The sequence below is a fragment of the Dermacentor albipictus genome, chromosome 5, assembly GCF_038994185.2.
Source record: "Dermacentor albipictus isolate Rhodes 1998 colony chromosome 5, USDA_Dalb.pri_finalv2, whole genome shotgun sequence".
Taxonomy (NCBI): domain Eukaryota; kingdom Metazoa; phylum Arthropoda; class Arachnida; order Ixodida; family Ixodidae; genus Dermacentor; species Dermacentor albipictus.
In genome coordinates, this window is record NC_091825.1 from 96,456,620 (window position 1) to 96,475,216 (window position 18,597).

Below are 18,597 nucleotides of genomic sequence, written 5' to 3' on the forward strand. Positions count from 1 at the left end.
ACTCGACAAAGCTTACTGGTATTTCTCCATTTGGTTGGCAAATGAGGAGGTAGAAACGACATGAGATGCAGATCCTATAGTGAGCTTGCCTATACTATGTTTAAAGTGCTTCTGCTTATTGTCCAGCCCAGAAAAAAAAACACAGAACGATGTAACAAGGATGTTTGAGTTGACTGACACGATGTGCGCATGATAAGGTAAACACAATGTAATTTGGTAGCGTTACAATGTGAAAACCACGAAATGTGTTATATATCTTCAGTAAAGTTGTAATTCTCTTAAAACCTACGTGGCTTAAGAGAACAGTACTGCGTTCACAATTTACTGTAACATGCCATACGCATGTGAACAGGAAGCGACAAACAGGCATATGAGGTTAAAGAAGCAAGTAAAAGAAATTTTAAAAAGCAGGTGCGCGATAGGAAGAAAAAAGATTCTTAATCATGAGAAAGATGAAACACAACTAATGTGTCGGACGGTTGGCCTGATGTTGGGACACATCGCTCGTAAGAAGAAAGGAAGAAAATTGTTGCGTAAACTGCGAAATATGAAAGTCAATGTAAGCGAATAGCTTCTCCGAACCACGCAAACCAAGTGGACTTATGAGCGATACTCCCGAAGTATACCGCTGAATTCGACGACGATGTTTGATGATGATGGCGTAAATTATCTTCGGTATTTTTCAGCAGATCACGTGACAGCGTGGCGGCGGCTCCGCCGTGACAATGAAGGTGGGGCGACAATAGAATGACTGTGAAAGAGATGATGACGCCGCACTGACCGCGGGCGGCGTGAACAAGACAGCACGGAGGCCACGATATTACTACGGCGTGACGACCGCGGGGCGACGACGGGGGCACCACACTCTCCTCCAACCATTCAGCTTAATATCTTGCAGAACATAAGCACTGTGACAGTCGGTCGAAGCGAAACCAGCTGAACCGGCAAGATGAAAGAGTACATCTTGACAACAAACACGCAGCGGACTTTGGCGACGAACGCGCTCTGAAACCGTAAGTCCAGGCCGCGGAGAAACGCGAACAACGCCACCACCATCAAAACATTCATACGCCACAAAGAATAAGAACTTCATTCAGGGAAAAGGGGAGGCATCGATTAGGGAGCTCGCTGTGGACGATTCCCTTGGTCCAGGGCTCCGCTCGCGTTTGCTGCCGCCAGGACTAGTCGGAGTAGCGCACGTTGCACCTCCATGGCCGAGATGGCAAGGTGTGCCTCCTACTTCTCGGCACGCGTTCTTTAAATGCGTAAGCATTCCTTTGCCTACTCAATGAGGAAACCTGCCCGTTACGTAAGACGAACCGCTATAAGAAAAATAATGTATAAAGCAACAGGTTTTGTGAAGGCTTTGTTGAGAGATATAGTGATGAAATAAAAGTCATCACTAAAACCGCATGTATAGATGTCTTGGTGCATTGTAGACATCAAGAACGTTCCCATTTTGCAAAAATTTAATGCCAAACACGCCACATCCCCGTTGCCTTGCGGTGGTCGCGGGATGCGCCCTCCGTTGAAGCGTTCTTTCACAGACCGAAATTCCACCGATCTATGAGGGTTCATGCGCTTCACGTCGCGAAAAACAGACATATAAGTAGTCAATGACTTGACCAGGTGCTAAAGAGCGATAAGGGTTTATAATGGTCGGCTCAATTCTGACAATGTTAGTAAGTACTGATAACGGTTTATAAGGGTCATACGAAGTTTGATGAGGTTGATAAGGGTCAGATCATGTCCGATAAGGTTGATAAGGACATATAAGGGTTGATAAGAATCGGATCAAGTCCGATTAACTTGATGAGGACAGATAAGGGTTGAAAAGGATCAGATCTAGTCCTATAAGGTTGATAACGATTGCTAAGGGTTGATAAGCTTTATAATGGTTGGATGAAGTTTCATAACATTGATAATGACACAGGGCTATATGGATATGAGCAAGTGGCACAATGCTTACACATACTTAGACAACTTCCAGAGGAGTTTCTGCGTGTATTTTTTTGAATTAGTGATTAATAAATTAGTGATGCTTGTATGATTGCATCTGAGGTCGTAACGAACAGACCCACGAATTGGGAAACAGTGTGGCTCGCTCGCTGTACCATGAACTTTGGTACATAAATCTTTGACGCAATAGCAAGCACGTCTCAAAGGACTCGGCTTTCGGCAACGAATGCGCTCCGCAACTCGGTTGTGCGAGATCACTTGCCTCCAGCGGATACAACCCGGCCACGAAACAGGGCGAGAGAGCCGGAGAAAGCTATTCGGTTAAAAAAGAACATGACGAAGAAAACAAAGAGATCATTTCGGGCGTCGCGGTGGAGAAAGACGCAACCCAGAGGAAGTGGAGTTCATATTCTGCACGCATGGTGAGGAGCGATTTGGCGCAAATGACTCTTCCCCGGCGCTCAGCGCGCTTGAGGAGCCAAGAACGGACGCTTACGGCGTTCAGCAGCTCTGTGTGGCTTATGGCCATCCGGAGTGCAGGCCGTTATACCTTCAAATGCAAGCAGTTAAGATGGCTCGGTGGCAACTTGGCGACGAAGCTGCCGCAGGGTTAGCCGGCTCTCCTTCTCTGTAGCACGTTGTCCATCTCCTGTCTCCTCGGTGTTTTCCTTCGAGATGAGAGGCTCTTCCACATAGAAACCTTTCTCGTAGAAGATAGTTGCATAATTGTTGCACATAGCGGGATGCACTGCAGGATTCCACTGTCTATGAAAGAGTGCTCAGCGCGTGACGTATGCGAGAGGAGAATAAATAAATAAGGAGAGATGTGTAAGAAAGGAACTTCTTTTTTATTGCGAGGGAAAAAGGAACTTTGTTCTGGTAAGCGTCTACTTACTGCCTCATGTATACCCGAAATTAACTAATACAAAATGCTGTACAGAAAAAAGATAAACTGAACGATGGATACGGAAACTCCAAACACGATAGACAAATCTGATTTGCTGTAACCATGAGCACGCCACGTCGTGGTGCACTCAGTGGTCATAGCGTAACGGATGGTAAACGTCAAGGTATATAAAGGCCGACGCTGTTACCTTATGCCTCAGTTCCTGAACAATCGAGGCGCGACCCCTGCAACGCCGCTAACCATCTCATCGCGCCAGCGTCAGCGTTATGAGGCATATTAAGCACAACGCTAACATTTGCTATCGCATTCGATGCTTCGTGCTGCTTCGATCAAGGCTGGCGAAATTTTTTTTCTAGGGCGTAACTTTCTTTGCGAACCTACCCGGACTTTCCTAATCGTGGTTGCTGGTTGGGTGCTGCAACTGGCTTGCCTAATAGCTCACAAGTGAGGTCATTAATAGCTCACACTGAGGTCATTGAATGGGCAGAGTATCGGGCTGCTGTGTTGAAGGTATCTGATTCGAAACCCAACCGGCAGACCAACTTAGATCATTCGCTATGTAAAAGAAAAAAAATCAATCACGTGCCCGACGCAGGGGTCGAACCGCCGCCCCCCAACACAGCAGCCAGATGCCCTTAACCATAAGGTGACAATGACACCTTTCACAACGAAGCCGTATATAGCTACCCTCCGGTGGTGGTCGATGTCTGTCCGTCTACGTGTCGCCTCGGCACGAATAATTGTGCGTCTGCTAAGAATGCGAACCAACTTTTGTGAAGCTCGAGATATTTACATTATGCGGGCACCCACACACTACTCCCTTCCCGGGAACGAAATCGCGTCCAACCTGGGTCGAGAACTGACGGACCGAGCAGGTGACACGCAAATACTGGGAACGGAGAGAAACCAGACGACCAGGTTTACCGATGACCAAACGCTCTAAAGTGGGAAGGGGCCACTTGCCCCTTGGCGCACTCCTCGCTGAGTAGACGACAAGCGACGGCATGGCGCCTCTAACAAACATATGCGCATCCTAACCAGATGGACTTCCACTGCAACTACCCGGACCTTTACACGGATAGATGCAGATTCTGTCAAGAAAGGTCGGGCCTACAACATATGGTTTGGCCTGTCCTTGGACACCCACAGAGAATAAAACACATAAGATCAGAGAGCGGTGGGAGACCGCGTCGCTCAGGTTTGCACCGGAAGACCAACTTAAGCAGGCCGAAGATGCCGCCAGGTCCCGCAGGCTGAATCCGTCATCTAGGTAGAGAGCTCTAGGTCTGTTCTGCTGTGCTAAAGTTTATTCCTCCTTCGCCAGTTTGTCGCAAGTGCTCTGTAGCCCTCAATCTAATGTAGGTATTTTGGAAAATTTCATACTGAAATTGGTCGCTAAGACGACTATATCATTACGCTGAGTTTTATATGCTTGTCCTAATTTGTTCACAGTGAAGTTGTAAATATTGTGAAATTCCCGTCTGCCATGCGGTGGTACATGCACGCATCACTACTTCATAAAAGAATAAGAGTAAATCACTCGACAGTCAAAATATGTATTCTTTGTCTGTGTATTTCAGTCATAATAATAATAATAATAATAACATACAGAGATGCGTCGATTGAGGTAAAACGCACCACAGCTTCGCTGTTCGTCCTTCACAGATTGGAAGGGCTGATAATTTTTTTAGTCTTTACTGCTTAGCAGAGAAGGCACTACCCCTCTGCAACAGATAAGATATAGGTGTGCCTATAGTGCGTGCGTCATTGCACACGTCAAGTCGAAAGGCGGCCTAGTGCACACACATATACTCAAGTACAGCGATTGAAGGCGAGCGGATATCCTGAATCCCTGTTGTATGCCTTGGCTGGGGCTTCCTTGCATGTTCTGTTGCACCCCGGAAGCTCGAGTTAGATTCCCACCAGAGGGAAATTTACCAAATTTTCATTTCAAAGCCATTAATTTACCTTTTTCTTGCAGGAATGTCCCTGATAAATTTGACGTCAATCCGAGCATTCTTGACATATTTTTACTCTTTGCGCCGTCGTCCATTTTTGGTATCAACGATCAGTCACGCCGACTGCGCCAGCAGATTTTCGCGTAATGGGCCATTTGATGGCTTCGCATTAAAAATGTGCCGACGGCGCAAAGGGTAAAAACACGTCAAAAATGCTCGGATTGACGTCAAATTTCTCAGGGAGGTTCCTATAAGCAACGTAAATCAATGGCTTTGACAAGAAAATCTGGTAACTTCTGGTGTGGGCAGGAATCAAATCCGGGCCTTCTTGGTTCGAGACGACCACGCTTCTCCGACGCCACGGTGACTTCACGGTTTCGGTTGGCTAAAGGTGTGGCCTAGTGCATGTGCCATTGGGCAAGTGATGGCGCAGCCACTGGGGAGGAGGTGGCGCCACGTCATGAATACATGCAATAAAAATTGGCAGTGGCTTAGCTCGGGTATGCCAGGATATACGTAGCGAAAGCTAAGGCGTAGAATGGTTGGCCTTGGTTAATCTTGATTGCAAGTCCAGGTTAGTCTGGTTGTCTAGCTATGTTGCGGCGTTTAGCCAGTCGTTGGGCGCGCTGTTCGTCTGTTTCCTGGGCGATACGTTTCCTCCTCATCTCGTTCCGGTGTCGATTCCAGGCCTCCTCCTGCTTATCAGAATTGTCGCTGTCCATACTGCCGCCTCAACTGTGGTTGCGCCGCACGCGAGCTCTCCGACGCAGCTGGAGAAGCGAGCGGAGGCGAGCGCAATGACGAGGAACGCTGTGTGACGTCATACTAAACGGCGGAAGGCGAAAGGCGCGGCGCTGCGCAGCGGCGGAACACCTGTGGCTCGGTGCTACTAGTGGCGCATGCGCAGTAGTGACTAGGGAGCGAGAGAGAGAGAGATTGAAATATCCGCGGCGAGGCGCGCGTTGTGACGTCATATGCCTACTCGCAGCACCTCCACGGCGCCATCCCAAGTTGGCGGCCAGCAAAGCTTTCGCTCTAAAAGCCCTAATGTCGCTGCTTAGCGGTCTTTCGAGTTATGAACTCCCCGCGGGCACGGGAGCGCATTGAAATGCTTGGCCCGTATTGATGTGGCCTTACTGAAGCGCAGTTAGAACGCAGGTGAGCGCCTGCGCTGGCAAGGAACGCTCGACAAAAAGAAAAAAAAATCACCAAATGGACTAAAACGCTTTCGCATTGCCACACGTAAGCAGTTTTAAGCGTCTCCGGCGAACTTTATTTAACCAAACGCACTGAGCGTCTCTGCAAACCTAAAACTCCATACGCAGGCCCTGCGTGGCCGTTGATACCGTGGCAGTACGGCGGCGCCGACTGAGCGAACGCACCTCGAGTGTCCGTACAGTTGCCATCGTAACGAAAACAGAATTTCCATGTAGATAGCGCGTTTTGACGCGCATGGCTTGACTTCGTGGCGTTTAGGTTCTTCTTCTTCTTCTTGATTTGGTTTAGTATACTTTCAGTGTATACGTCTTTTGGCTTAGCAGGCGAAAGCAAGAACAACGAATTAGTATTTGCAGTTATTCAGTACATGTTTAGTATACTAAATCAGAAAACGACGAAGAACCGAAACGCCGCTAGGTCGAACCTGTTGCGCAAGAGTGACGCAGCGTCTCGAGAGCGGGTGAACCTCGTGAATCTCGTGAAGGGACCTCGAGGCAGCGTGCCCCCACCCCGAGCCAGGCGTGCTCACGCGGACGCATACATGCTCGAGTCAAGCGCGCGAGCCACGATGCAGCGTCCGGCCGGGCCCGATTCCAGGGATTTCGCCTAGCGCTGCGTCCGAAAGCCTGGTGGCGGCCGATCTCCGCGGTCGGTGGTGCCGATGGACCGGAGGCAGCGCTCCGACGAAAGCGTAAGGTCCTTCCGTATAACCCTTCGTCGCTCGCTGCGACGCCTTTTTTAAACGCCTGCAGCGGAGGTTGCGAAGCGCAAGGTCGCGGGTGTGACTGTCGGCTACGAGGGCCCCGTTTCGAGGGAAGCCCAATGCGAAAGTGGTCGTTTACTGAAATTTGGGTGCCCGTTAGAGAGAACCCCATGGGGGTCAAAATTAGGTCGATATTACTCGGTTACGATTTCTTAGACCGACTGCTACTTCTCTTAGTGAAAAAAAAAAGGAGAAAGCGGCATGTGCTCTGTAACCTTTTCATCCATTAATTAGATATTCTGAACATATGAAATCCTATATAAGAAATAATATCCCCATACATCTAGAAAATATGTAATATTGCATATCGACTTCGGACGTGTGGATTTCTTTAGTGCTTCGACGCTGAACCACATGAATCAATCAGTCCGGTTTTCCGATATCCGTATTATGAAAATGCTCGTTTATCTATACACGTAATTAGGCAGTTTTAGAGGAGCGTTGCCCTATTCCGGCTGCCACGACTGCGGATGTGCAGAGTCCAGCCGGGGATGTCACAGGCTTACCGAAATTCTTTGTGGTATGCTGTGCTTGCGCAACAGCACTACAGCATCTCGGCTGCCCGCTTCGATCCTAGTTTGTTCGTGGTACTTGTTCTCATTCGTGACAACAAAAACAATAAATGGTAAAATCAGCCATCACTTAGCCTCGTCTTGCTCTGAGGCAAACTATAGGCGCTGTTTAGCGGTTGTGATTCAGATAGGTTGTTTTGACAGTGCTAGGCCTAGAGCGGCCTATGAAGGTTGCGCGCGCTCTCCCCGCCCGATCTCGGGGGTCTTCGACGCGTAAAAGCTTGTCGACTTCCATAGACACTATCTTTCGCTCCGATGGCGTGCCTCTACGCATAGCAGTATCACAACAAAGAAACAATGACTAATCGATGACATATTTTACCATTTATTTCTTGCTGGTACTAAAGAGAACAAGTACCACGGATGAATTAGGATGGAAGCGGGCAGCCTGTGGTGCCATTTCGCTGCGCAAACACGGCATACGGCAGACCGTCCTGGGAAGCTTAAACCGGAGCCTGCTAAACTACGCGCACGCGCAGTCGTGGCAAGCGATATACAGCAACGTCCACAACATAGGGTAACTGGCAATAAATGCACGGACATGCAGTTGGATGCACGCAGTTGCGGAATTTCCTGTGTCGTTGCTTTAAACAAATTATACACTTCTTCACATCATGTGCAAGGTTGATTGTGCCGCGTTTGGTGTAATTGTAGCTCAGAAGTTTTATGGTACCATTAAGTCTTAGGGTTAGAAAAGCTCGGGAAAGGCCGAGGAGGATTGATTAGCTTGGGAATAGGGCAGGTACTGACATTTCTTAGTTGATAGTAATCGCAGGTTATGCAGACGGTGGCAAAGGTCACACCTAGGGAAGGGCTAGGGGAGCTTATGACATTGTACTGACCAGTTTGTTATACTTAGAGTGGCACATAGCGACTAGGAAATGTTCTATAAATTGTAACTTAGCTAACGCAGCCAACATGTCTAAGTATACTTAAGAAAACGGTGTAGCGCAGTTACTGTTAAAGCTGAGCGATGTACACATAACAGGCAACGTCGCTTGTTAGCTTGTTGTAGGGGATTCTTCGTGCAGCTGATAACCTGCTGAACGCTATATGTAATGCAGTGCAATGCCAGAGGTTTGCGTGAAGTACTTCACTTCACGCAAACCTGAAGTACTTTGCTACTGGAGCAACGGCACAGGAGTGACAAAATACCCAAGAAACGTAAAAATGACCTCACGTTCTTATTTCCTTTGTTTTTACTACGCTTCTGACTTAGCATGTCGGACCAACTAAGCCATCAGCCTTGCTTTTAAAAAAAATTATGGGGTTTTACGTGCCAAAACCACTTTCTGATTATGAGGCACGCCGTAGTGGAGGACTCCGGAAATTTCGACCACCTGGGGTTCTTTAACGTGCACCTAAATCTAAGTACACGGGTGTTTTCGCATTTCGCCCCCATCGAAATGCAGCCGCCGTGGCCGGGATTCGTGCTCAGTAGTGCTCACCTCGTGCTCAGCAGCCTAACACCATAGCCACTGAGCAACCGCGGCGGGTGCCTTGCTTTGACTCTTCGCTTATACACCAGGAGCATGTACATGTGCATCGGCACGTTTGCTGTCCTCGTAATGTTCACTGTTTATTATGGTCAGGGCATCATGTAGACAAACGCAGGTAAGTTTAGCATTAAGAAAGGACAACGATCCCGCGCGCGGTCGCACTTTAATAAGAGGGGCCGGAGATGGGGGGGGGGGGGTGCAATTTGCCTGAACGCTCGTGTTCTTAGATCGAGGCTAAAGAACACTATGTGGTCAAAGTTAATCTAAAGTCTCCCGCTAGGGCGTGCCTTGGCCATAATCACACCGTGGTTTTAACCCCTAGTAAAACCTGACAATTTTAGTATAACTTAAATGCTACTTACGTCGTGCATGAGGAAAAGTTTTTCTGATGAGTGTGCACTACGCTATAATGCGTTCTCTGGAATTCAGTGCTGAGCTAGAGACGGAGTTGGCACCCTGCCGTTGCATCGACATCTCGCGCGATGTCACGTGCACTTGATCTTGCGTTTGATTGGCCGAAGCCAACAGTACCTTCCATCACAATGCGGCACTACCGTCAAACCGAGCATCTGTGTAGACAAGCTACATCGCGACGCCACAAAGACGTGGCCCCGCTAATATCAGTTAAGTATAGGCAAGCAATGTCGAGACTCTGAAGAAGCACGTGAACTTTCCCGAAAGACGAGATGAGTATACCCCGTTTCATACATAGCTGGTAACGCAGTGAAGACTAAAAGGGCTTCTCTTATTGCTCGAATCCGCGACCAAGAATAGCGTGTTACATGTGAGAGAGAGATAGAGGCACGCGTAATGAAATCCGATGTTAAAGCCGGCTCATACATCTATGTCACAAAATATCACGCACTCACGACATGAAACACGTTGGAGGTGGAAACGTATTTACTACTAAACGAGTGGCGGAAACATTTCTGCGACAAGTGACCACAGCGCATGATCTGCTTTCGTTAGCAAAACATAGTGCACCATATACTGGAACAACATAGGTGCACAACATAGGTGCGCATAGGTGCACAGGAAAATGCATAATTTTGCATGAACTTGCGTCTGCAAGTTGTAGTTGTAATAATCGAAGCAGTTTATTCTTTAGAAAGCGTCGCAGATCAAGAAAAACTGCTGCAAAATGCGACGAGTGAGGCAACTGTATGAGTGCACTATTTGCGTAGTTTCTGCAGCGTTGCGTCCTGTGTATGAAACAGACTTCAGTTGTGAGCAAATTTTCGAACTTTACTTGACGATTAATATTCTTCAAACAGCGAAAGGGCAAATGGTTAGGAGTAATTTTATCCCGTCTGCCATTTCTGTTTACATTACTCGTTGCCGGGCACCTTTGTTAAAGCGTACAATTTCTCGGTAGACCTCCAAAACACGCACATTAACGTTTCGCCTTTGCCATGTATCTGTGCCGAACTGATGCGAACGCGCGTGAGCTCAAGCTTGAACGCACGAGGAGCGCGATTTGTGGCATAGCTGTACACGCGCTGCTTTCAGCACGCACTGCAGAAGCCGCGCATTATTCCTGTGGTATGTGAAGAGGTGTACAAGCACGACAGGCGTTTGTCCCCAGGTCTGCGAGATGGGACCATGGAGCGGCCGACTGCGCGAGTACGCCGCCTACCTGGTTGGCAGTTATCCCAGCCTGTGCCCGTCCGTGAACCAGCTCTTCTCGAACCTTCGCTACCTGCGAAGCATCCTGAGCCATCGCCGGGTGGACCACGACAAGTCGTGCACGGCCAGCGCAACCGAAGGCTGCTTCCTCATCGCCGAGCTCTCCCTGTGGAATGAATTCCTGTGGGTCATCAACTTCGAGCTGCGCGAAGTCAGTCCGGGACGGCTGGCCCTGGCTTGTCTACGGGGACGCGTGGTTCCGGTCGCATCCAACATGCAGCGCAGGCACTCGTTCGTGCTCGTCCACTGGCTGCTCATGGAGCATCGGTGCATCGAGTTCGTGGAGCTGTGCGAGTCGCGCATCTCGCAAAACCATTTTCTTTTCCGGGACGGCCTCCGGCTGAGCCGTAACCTGCGGCACGTCAAGCTCTGCTACTACCTGCTTGACGACTACCCGCCCAGGGACCTGATGGACGCGCTACGCTCCACCGTGGCCACGCTCGACACGCTGGAGATCGTGAGTGTGCGCTTCTCGAGCGTCGGCGTGCACATGCTCTGCGAGCTGATTGCCAGCTGCGAAGCCCTGCGTGCGCTCGTGTTCCTCGAGAACTGGATCGACGTTCCCGAGATCGAGGCGCTGATGCGCTGCTGCGCCGCCCACCGCAGCCTGCGGAAGATTCACGTCGACGAGCTCTTCGTCACCATTGACGCCTGCTACGTGCTGGCGGACCTGTTGTCTCGCAGTGCGGTCATCGATGAGCTGGTAGTGAGCCGCTGCGCCCCGGGAGGGTACGGGTCGCCCTACGGTTTCGCGGCGCTGTTTGCCGCGATCGCCAACCGGTGTGCGCCGCTCGAGGCGTTCGAGCTGTACAACTTTGAACTGAACGAGGCGGACCTCCGGGACCTTTCCAGGGCGCTGAGCGGCAGAGCCAACGTGAAGAGACTGACCATCATGTGCACCGCCGCCTCCCCGGGTCTCTACTTGTCCCTCGCGTCGGTGATCTCCAACAATGCGACGCTCGCAGAAATTTACGTCAGCGGCCAACTGGTGCCTAGCGACAACTTTGAACACATAGCGAAAGCGATCGAGGGCAATGTGACACTGAAGAAGCTATCATTCAGCCAGGCGTGTCTCAGCGGCGATGACGCCTTGCCGCTTGTACACGCCCTGTCGGTCAACTGGACTCTAGAGCTCCTTAGTGTCGGTACGGTAACACAGCCAGGATTGGCGAGTTTCTCAAAGCAGGTAAGCGACGGAGACCTGAGAAGCAGGATAGAGTTCAACTGCTTCTGCGCGGCGACCGACGACCTAGTCGCATGTCTGCAGCAAGGCCCGAAGACTTCGCACGTGATATTTGAACCATCCGTTTCTCTATCCTGGTCTCAACTCCAGGGACTTACCCGCGGACTCTGCGGGAACGCCTACCTCTCAAGTATCGCGGTCCGGATGAACGGAGTGATCGACTGCAGCCTTGCTGTCCTGCTGTCCACGGTGTTCGCCAGCTGTCGCTACCTGCGAGACGCACAGCTCTCCTTCGCCACGGAGACATCCGAGGCCGTGACGCTGCTGAGAGGGATCGCCAAGAGCCGCAGCCTCTGCTCCCTCATCTTCGGTGGCTGGACGTTCGATTACCACGCTGCGACCGCCTTAAGTGACATGCTGCGAACTATGCGTACCCTTAACCATGTCACGTTCGATGCGGTGTCGCCAGAGTCCGCCGTCTTCTTGATGATGGAGCTTCCGCGAGGTTTAGAAACAAATTACACGCTCCTCAGCGTGAACGACTACGAAAAGCGGGACTATGAACAAAATGCGTTCGAGATACGTGATGCGCTGCGGCGCAACCTGTCCCTGCTGCAGCACGCGACGCGGTTCGTCGTGCCTCCGTGCTGCAACTCCAAGACGGCGGCCGCGGCGTTTGAGAAGGTGCGTGAGAGCCGGGCCCTACTTGCCAACGTGTCGACACTGGCGAGCCTGACCGAAGCCGAAGCGGCCGAGGCGATCACACGACGACGACGGTACCTCGACACGAACTTCCTGGCGCTCGCTGGTGTCGTCAAAGATCGAGTCGAGTGCTGCCGTGACCCAGCCGGTGGTGACCGCACTCGCCAGCTGGATGACATTGACTTCGATAGCTGGATGAAGATACGGTCGTACCTGAGCATCGATGACGTCTTGTAATAGGTTGGACTGCAATGTGATGGGGGCTTCCACTTCCGCACCTGTATCGGGCTGCATTGTGCATCTGTGTCGACAGCATTGCATGGCAATCCGACATCAAGGACAACCGTTTGGAGACATCAAGAGATCCACGAAGTGCAGGACTCGGTGCACACCAAGGGAAAGCCGGGGTGTTAAGCGTGGCTTCTTGGTTATGACCGCTGGAAAATTTTTGGCTGCGATGCGGGATAAGGAAGATTCGCAGGACGCAAGATCTGTGACAGTGTCCTTGCTTCAACGCGAACGCAGTTGGCTCGCGGCATTGCGAATTGCACGGGCAGAGTAAAGGTACCCTGCTCCATCTAGTCTCGGAATGTTGCTTTATAGTTCCTAGTACGAAGGAATGTTTCTCATCTTCGTTAAGTTTCAGAGATGGTGTTTGAAATGCCAATTAACGCGCCACCATCAATGCTTTCCTTTTCCAGCTTCTTTTTCGAATTGTCGATTGAGGCCTAGATTAATTCTTTATAAGTGACTGCACATAAAAGAATTAGCGATTTGTTTTTGCTTTCAGCACTGCTTGGCTAGAGAACACCAAGATGTAGTGCAACATGACCGTATTGAAGAGTGCGCCCGCTTTGTTACCTGTCAGTGGCGCCTGAATCGGAGTTCACGTGTCATTGTACTCTAGATTTCGAGGAAACCGGTAATATGATCAATTGCCACTAAAGAGAAAGCTAATGTTGATGAGGGCTCCCGGAGTTAATTCGTGAGCCATTCCACTCTGTGAAGGTGGATGACCAGCGAAGCTGTTTAACACACGACACACAGGTCGGATCGAATTTTGACAAAGATGCCAACATATTTACTGTCCTGATCGGTGGTCATCGTGATGATAGGCATGCACACACATTTTGGTATCATCTCTGTTATTGAGTCCGCCACGTAAGACAATGAACAGCTCATACCCCATTAAGCAATGGTTGATACCACCGTAAATAAACATTTTGACGCGGCTCCACATTACGACGACCGAAGAGATGAAAATTCAACGCTAAAATGATGAGCGGCAATGGAGCTAGCAGTGTAAGAAGACGACGATGCTCGATCTATTGCTGCTGACGACAGTTGATTGTGATGATGATGATGATGATGATGATGATGATGATGATGATGATGATGATGATGATGATGATGGCAACGACATTAGTTTCCTCTTTCCCATGATTGGCTCATACCTCCTTAAGCAATGAGCTTCAACGGAGCCAGCTCTGGAAGGAGACGACGACGACGAAAGCGTGAGCAGGTGGCGCGAGCGCGTTCACGCGGTTGCGCTGGAGGGGGGGGGGGGGAGGTTACGAGCTAGTTCGCCGGCTGTTCGCGAACGACGGAAGTGCCCTAGCCATATACAGCTTCGCTGTAACATGATTCGGAAGAAAGAAAATTGAACGTTTAGATTCTTGGATCGGCTAGGCGCGATGGTTTTTGAAAGCCTTCCTGAAAGCCTCGTTGTGAACCGGCTGTATGAACTTGGCCCCGCACGTCTGATGCAGAAGGTTACATACGGTGTCCAAAAAATTCACGTAGAACCAACCTTGAGACTATGTCGCTGTAAGCGATAGCTTTGTAAGCGTCCCTCAGCATATCATGTTATGCAGTAACGCATATTGACTTTTTTTATCGTATTAGCTATTTACACGTATACATGTTTGTTTTTCGGAATAGTTTAATTAAATATTGTAACCTTAATTATTATTCTTTCCTACATCTGGTATTCTTCCGACGACTCTTTAAAGCGGCTCTGTTGCCTCCCCCCTCCCCTATGGTCACTCTACTTCTTCACTACTGCCGGTGCCGGCGGAGATGGTATGTTGCGAAAGAGATAATGAAGGTTATTATTCCAGCTCAAACTGAAAGACTGAAATGAAGTTCGTTAGGAAAGGCGATGCGCAAAAGCCCAGATAGCGAAGTTCAGTTAATGTAACCGAATATGGAAGAGTAATTGATGGCGTATATGTATCTTGTTCTTGTTCTTTAGTGAAATGACGTAACCAACTCTGGGGGATCGGCTATGAATAGGGTAGCGAAAGAACTGTTATCAATTTTCTTTTCAGGAAAATAAGGCGAAATCAAATAAGTATCTTCTAAATGTGAATTAAAATGTCTGCTGTTACAGATATAAATGACAAAACACCTAAGTATTAGAGTAAAAATTATGCAACCATATGAAGTAAAAAGAAGAATTTAAGATGCAATTCTTTTTGTCTCCCGCAAAAAGTTGCAGATGGCTTCACAAACGTTCCTGTGACTGTAATCTAGTACGGTAGGCCCAAAGGAGCACCCTCTTCACAGAGTGGAAGAGCACTGAATTTTTTTTCTCGTCCTCTTGGCTACCGATGCTTTTCTTTCGTCGTCATACGCATTGTGTGTCGACATTCCTGAACTTCATCTCTCCAGGCAATGCAATCAAATTTTCTCCCTGATGCCCTCTATGTATGGCTTACAAGGCGTCGAGTAATTTTATTCCGTTTTTTCGAACCGATATTTAACAATAACTTATAATGAGCTATACCGCTTCGAGCGGAGATTAAACGATGCGCTAATTCAATTAGCTAACGTCGAGTGTTGGCTTTGACATGTCACTTCCCGGCGCTGATTTTTCGACGTTGACAATACATGCAAGCAACTTTGTGTGAGCCTGATAGGCTGGAGGTGTAGCTACCATATTTATGCACTTCTATTAGCATTTAGCCGACCTTGAAGTAAGCTGTGGACCAATAGGGGAATATAGTTTTCCTCCAGATGGACACTGGCAAAAAGGGAGTTGAGGAAAGAAGCGAGACCATTTGCATCTATGGTAAGAATGAATGGGGCGATGCACTCGGGTTCAAGCACGAGCACACTCTCGTCCCCGCCTTGGCATCAGAGTGTTGTCCAAATTACGGGAAATTTCCCAGAGTTTGGAAAGGGGGGGGGGCGGGTGCGGGGGGCGAGCGGCAAAGAGAAATGCAGTTTTCGGGGATGTAAAACGTGAAATATTTTTGCTGAGGTCTACAATCTGGATTTGTCCTGTTTTTTTTTCTTTTTTTTTGCAGGTGCCGATGCCAATAGGGACGACACAATGATGTTTTTTGTGAGTAGCCAATTGAATCCAACTCAATATAACATACTAAACCGTCAAACAGCCGCTGTTTTCTATAGCTCGAAGGGTTTGAAGGAAAAGGTGGCAAGCAGTACGCCTCCGGCTATTTCATATCACTTCTATGGAAAAAGAGAAAATTGCTTTAGAACTGAAAAAAAACAAGAAAAAACTTTGTTGAGAAAGAAAAGGACACTTCAGGGCGCGCGACAGACACACAAAATTAAAAAAAAAAACGAACACGAAACATTGACAACGAAGGCGAGCCGCTGCATAATATCGTCCCTAGTATTTTGAGCACATGTCCATACTTTTATCGTCCGTACTAAGTCCCTAAGTGACGATAGTTCAAGTGTCGTGTCCAGTGTGAGCGGGTGATTGCGCAGAGCTCCAGGTTTGTGGCATAGGTAACAACAGCTGCTTTGTATAGGTACAAGTGTGTAGTTACACGTATAGATACAAGTGTTTTGTAGAGCTGCAAGGTCTGTTGCAGAGACTGAAATTCGCTTTGGCATACACCTAGGAAGAAGTCTTTCTCTGCTCAAGAGCTGACTTGGCCGAATGAAAAGCGACAAATAATGCAGGTTCATACGTTTGCGCGTCTGTGGCGCCTTCTAGGAAAGGACATCACTGTATTTTGAAAACTTAAAGACCTCCTTACGTGGAATGGAAGCAATAACAGCACTTTATGAATCGCTTGCTGAATTAAGATAATAAAAGGCTTGAAAGCGTAGAAGGCTGACAGACGTTTTATGTCTGAGGTTTAGAGAAAAAAAAAATCATCAGGCTATTGTAAGTTCTTTTTAAACTTCTCTCCAAGGTGCCGCATGCAAAAAAGCATATGGCGGAATCTCTCCTTTTAATTGCATGATTGCTAGATGAATCTACTTTGGTTTCCAATTATGTGAACTTTAAAGTGATTGTTTATAATTGCAGATGCTCCGAAAGGAACCTTTTTTATGTAGAGCCAAGTATCAAATTGAATAAACAACCTTTTAGGTGTTTTAGAAAGTTTTCGTGAATAAGTTCTTCATAATGGAAATCAATGAAGTTTTTGCAGTGGAACTATAAGGCCACCCCCTCCTCCGAAAAAGAAGAGAGAAAGAAAGGAAAGTAGAAATTATTCTCACATTAAGAGAAAAATGTACAAGGCCATCGGGCGACGCTGGCCTTGGGTCGAACGTGTGGTTTGCATGCTGAGGTCATGAAACTTTGTAGCCTATTTTCCAGGATCGTTGAATTACGCCAGCGAAGACACTTCTTTCTCCCCCCACCTCTTAGTGTATGTCTTAGTGTGCTTCTCGCTGCCATAGCTACTGTAAGCTACCCGCTTCAAGGCCACGTTTTCACAAAGAAATGTTGCAAAACGCCATTAGGTGTTCAGGGAACAAAACGGGAAGCACAAACTCTTCTAAACCCTCACCTACTACAATTTCAAAAAAAAAAGCTTTCTTCCTTTCTTTGTAAATTTATGTGCTATCAAAATCATGCTAATTCCATCATTTCGATGTGTTCACTGTAAACATCCATCCATCCATCCATCCATCCATCCATCCATCCATCCATCCATCCATCCATCCATCCATCCATCCATCCATCCATCCGTCCATCCATCCATCCATCCATCCATCCGTCCGTCCGTCCGTCCGTCCGTCCGTCCGTCCGTCCGTCCGTCCGTCCGTCCGTCCGTCCGTCCGTCATCCATCCATCCATCCATCCATCCATCCATCCGTCCGTCCGTCCGTCCGTCCGTCCGTCCGTCCGTCCGTCCGTCCGTCCATCCGCCCATCCATCCGTCCATCCGCCCATCCATCCATCCATCCATCCATCCATCCATCCATCCATCCATCCATCCATCCATCCATCCGTCCGTCCGTCCGTCCGTCCGTCCGTCCGTCCGTCCGTCCGTCCGTCCGTCCATCCATAAATCCATCCATCCATCCATCCATCCATCCATCCATCCATCCATCCATCCATCCATCCATCCATCCATCCATCCATCCATCCATCCATCCATCCATCCACCCACCCACCCACTTACCCACCCACTCACCCACCATTCTCGGTACATAAAATTTAAAAAAAATGAGCTGTATAAAGTATAGAGTTTCTTACTACAGTACCTAGAGGGAAATCTGGCCCTGCTGCGCTGTGGCATGCATGGGAATGCCGGTATATTGTGGATTCGGATTGGCATCTTTCTCATAGAGACAGGACACCTTGAAGACGCGCTTGGCTAGTACCGTTCCGTCTGTCACAATGATTCATTTTCTACTAGAACAGCACGTGAAAAGCTGTTTTAGCTTTATTATTACGCGAAAACATGTTTTGTTTGACTATGAGAACTTGTTATTGTGTGTACGACTAAATGTTACGTAAAAAGTGTCAGCGGGCCGCTAAAGTTGGAGGACAGACGGCAAGGTTCGCGCTCGCTTTGAAACAGTTGGTCGTCTGTTCTTGCTTTTCTTCGCTTGGTCATGCATCGTGGGTGAGTAAAGATGTAATATGCGTGAATGGAAACATTTTATGAAGATTTTACTTTGAGAACGCATTATTTGCGTAGCCATATCCACGTTTTAGACGAAGCCTCTTACAACACCAGCCAACACGAGCCATGCAGTCACATATACCGTCATTCCCATGACGGCACGGTGCCGCCTTAAGAAACTCCCATAGACAGTGGCGCCAGATTTCTCTCTAGGTGTTATAGTGAGAAACTCTATGGCATAAAGCACCTGTTGTATTGTTTACAGACATCACGCGGTGGCTCTGTGGCTCTGCCATGATACTGATGA

General features: G+C 48.6%; 2 protein-coding genes across 2 annotated transcripts in view; both read left to right on the plus strand.

The window, feature by feature from the left end:
- Positions 1-18,597, plus strand: part of LOC135917243 (hepatocyte growth factor receptor-like) — a 594,900-nt gene that overhangs the window by 145,186 nt on the left and 431,117 nt on the right. Inside the window, exon 4 of the mRNA XM_070538625.1 lies at positions 15,759-15,796. The gene's annotated coding sequence lies outside the window, so the exon portion shown is untranslated. The remainder of the gene's footprint in view (positions 1-15,758; positions 15,797-18,597) is intronic.
- On the plus strand, positions 6,517-13,028 carry LOC139059962 (uncharacterized). Its single transcript, XM_070538622.1, has 2 exons — positions 6,517-6,733; positions 10,462-13,028. The coding sequence occupies exons 1-2, from the start codon at positions 6,704-6,706 to the stop codon at positions 12,682-12,684; spliced, it is 2,253 nt and encodes a 750-aa protein (XP_070394723.1). The 5' UTR covers positions 6,517-6,703; the 3' UTR covers positions 12,685-13,028.

Excerpts from the sequence above, each read along its gene's own strand:
- LOC139059962 (XM_070538622.1), top strand. The coding sequence starts at position 6,704 with ATGGACCGGAGGCAGCGCTCCGACGAAAGC. Across the intron at positions 6,734-10,461 it reads GGCAGCGCTCCGACGAAAGC|GTCTGCGAGATGGGACCATG; the intron begins GTAAGGTCCTTC and ends GTTTGTCCCCAG.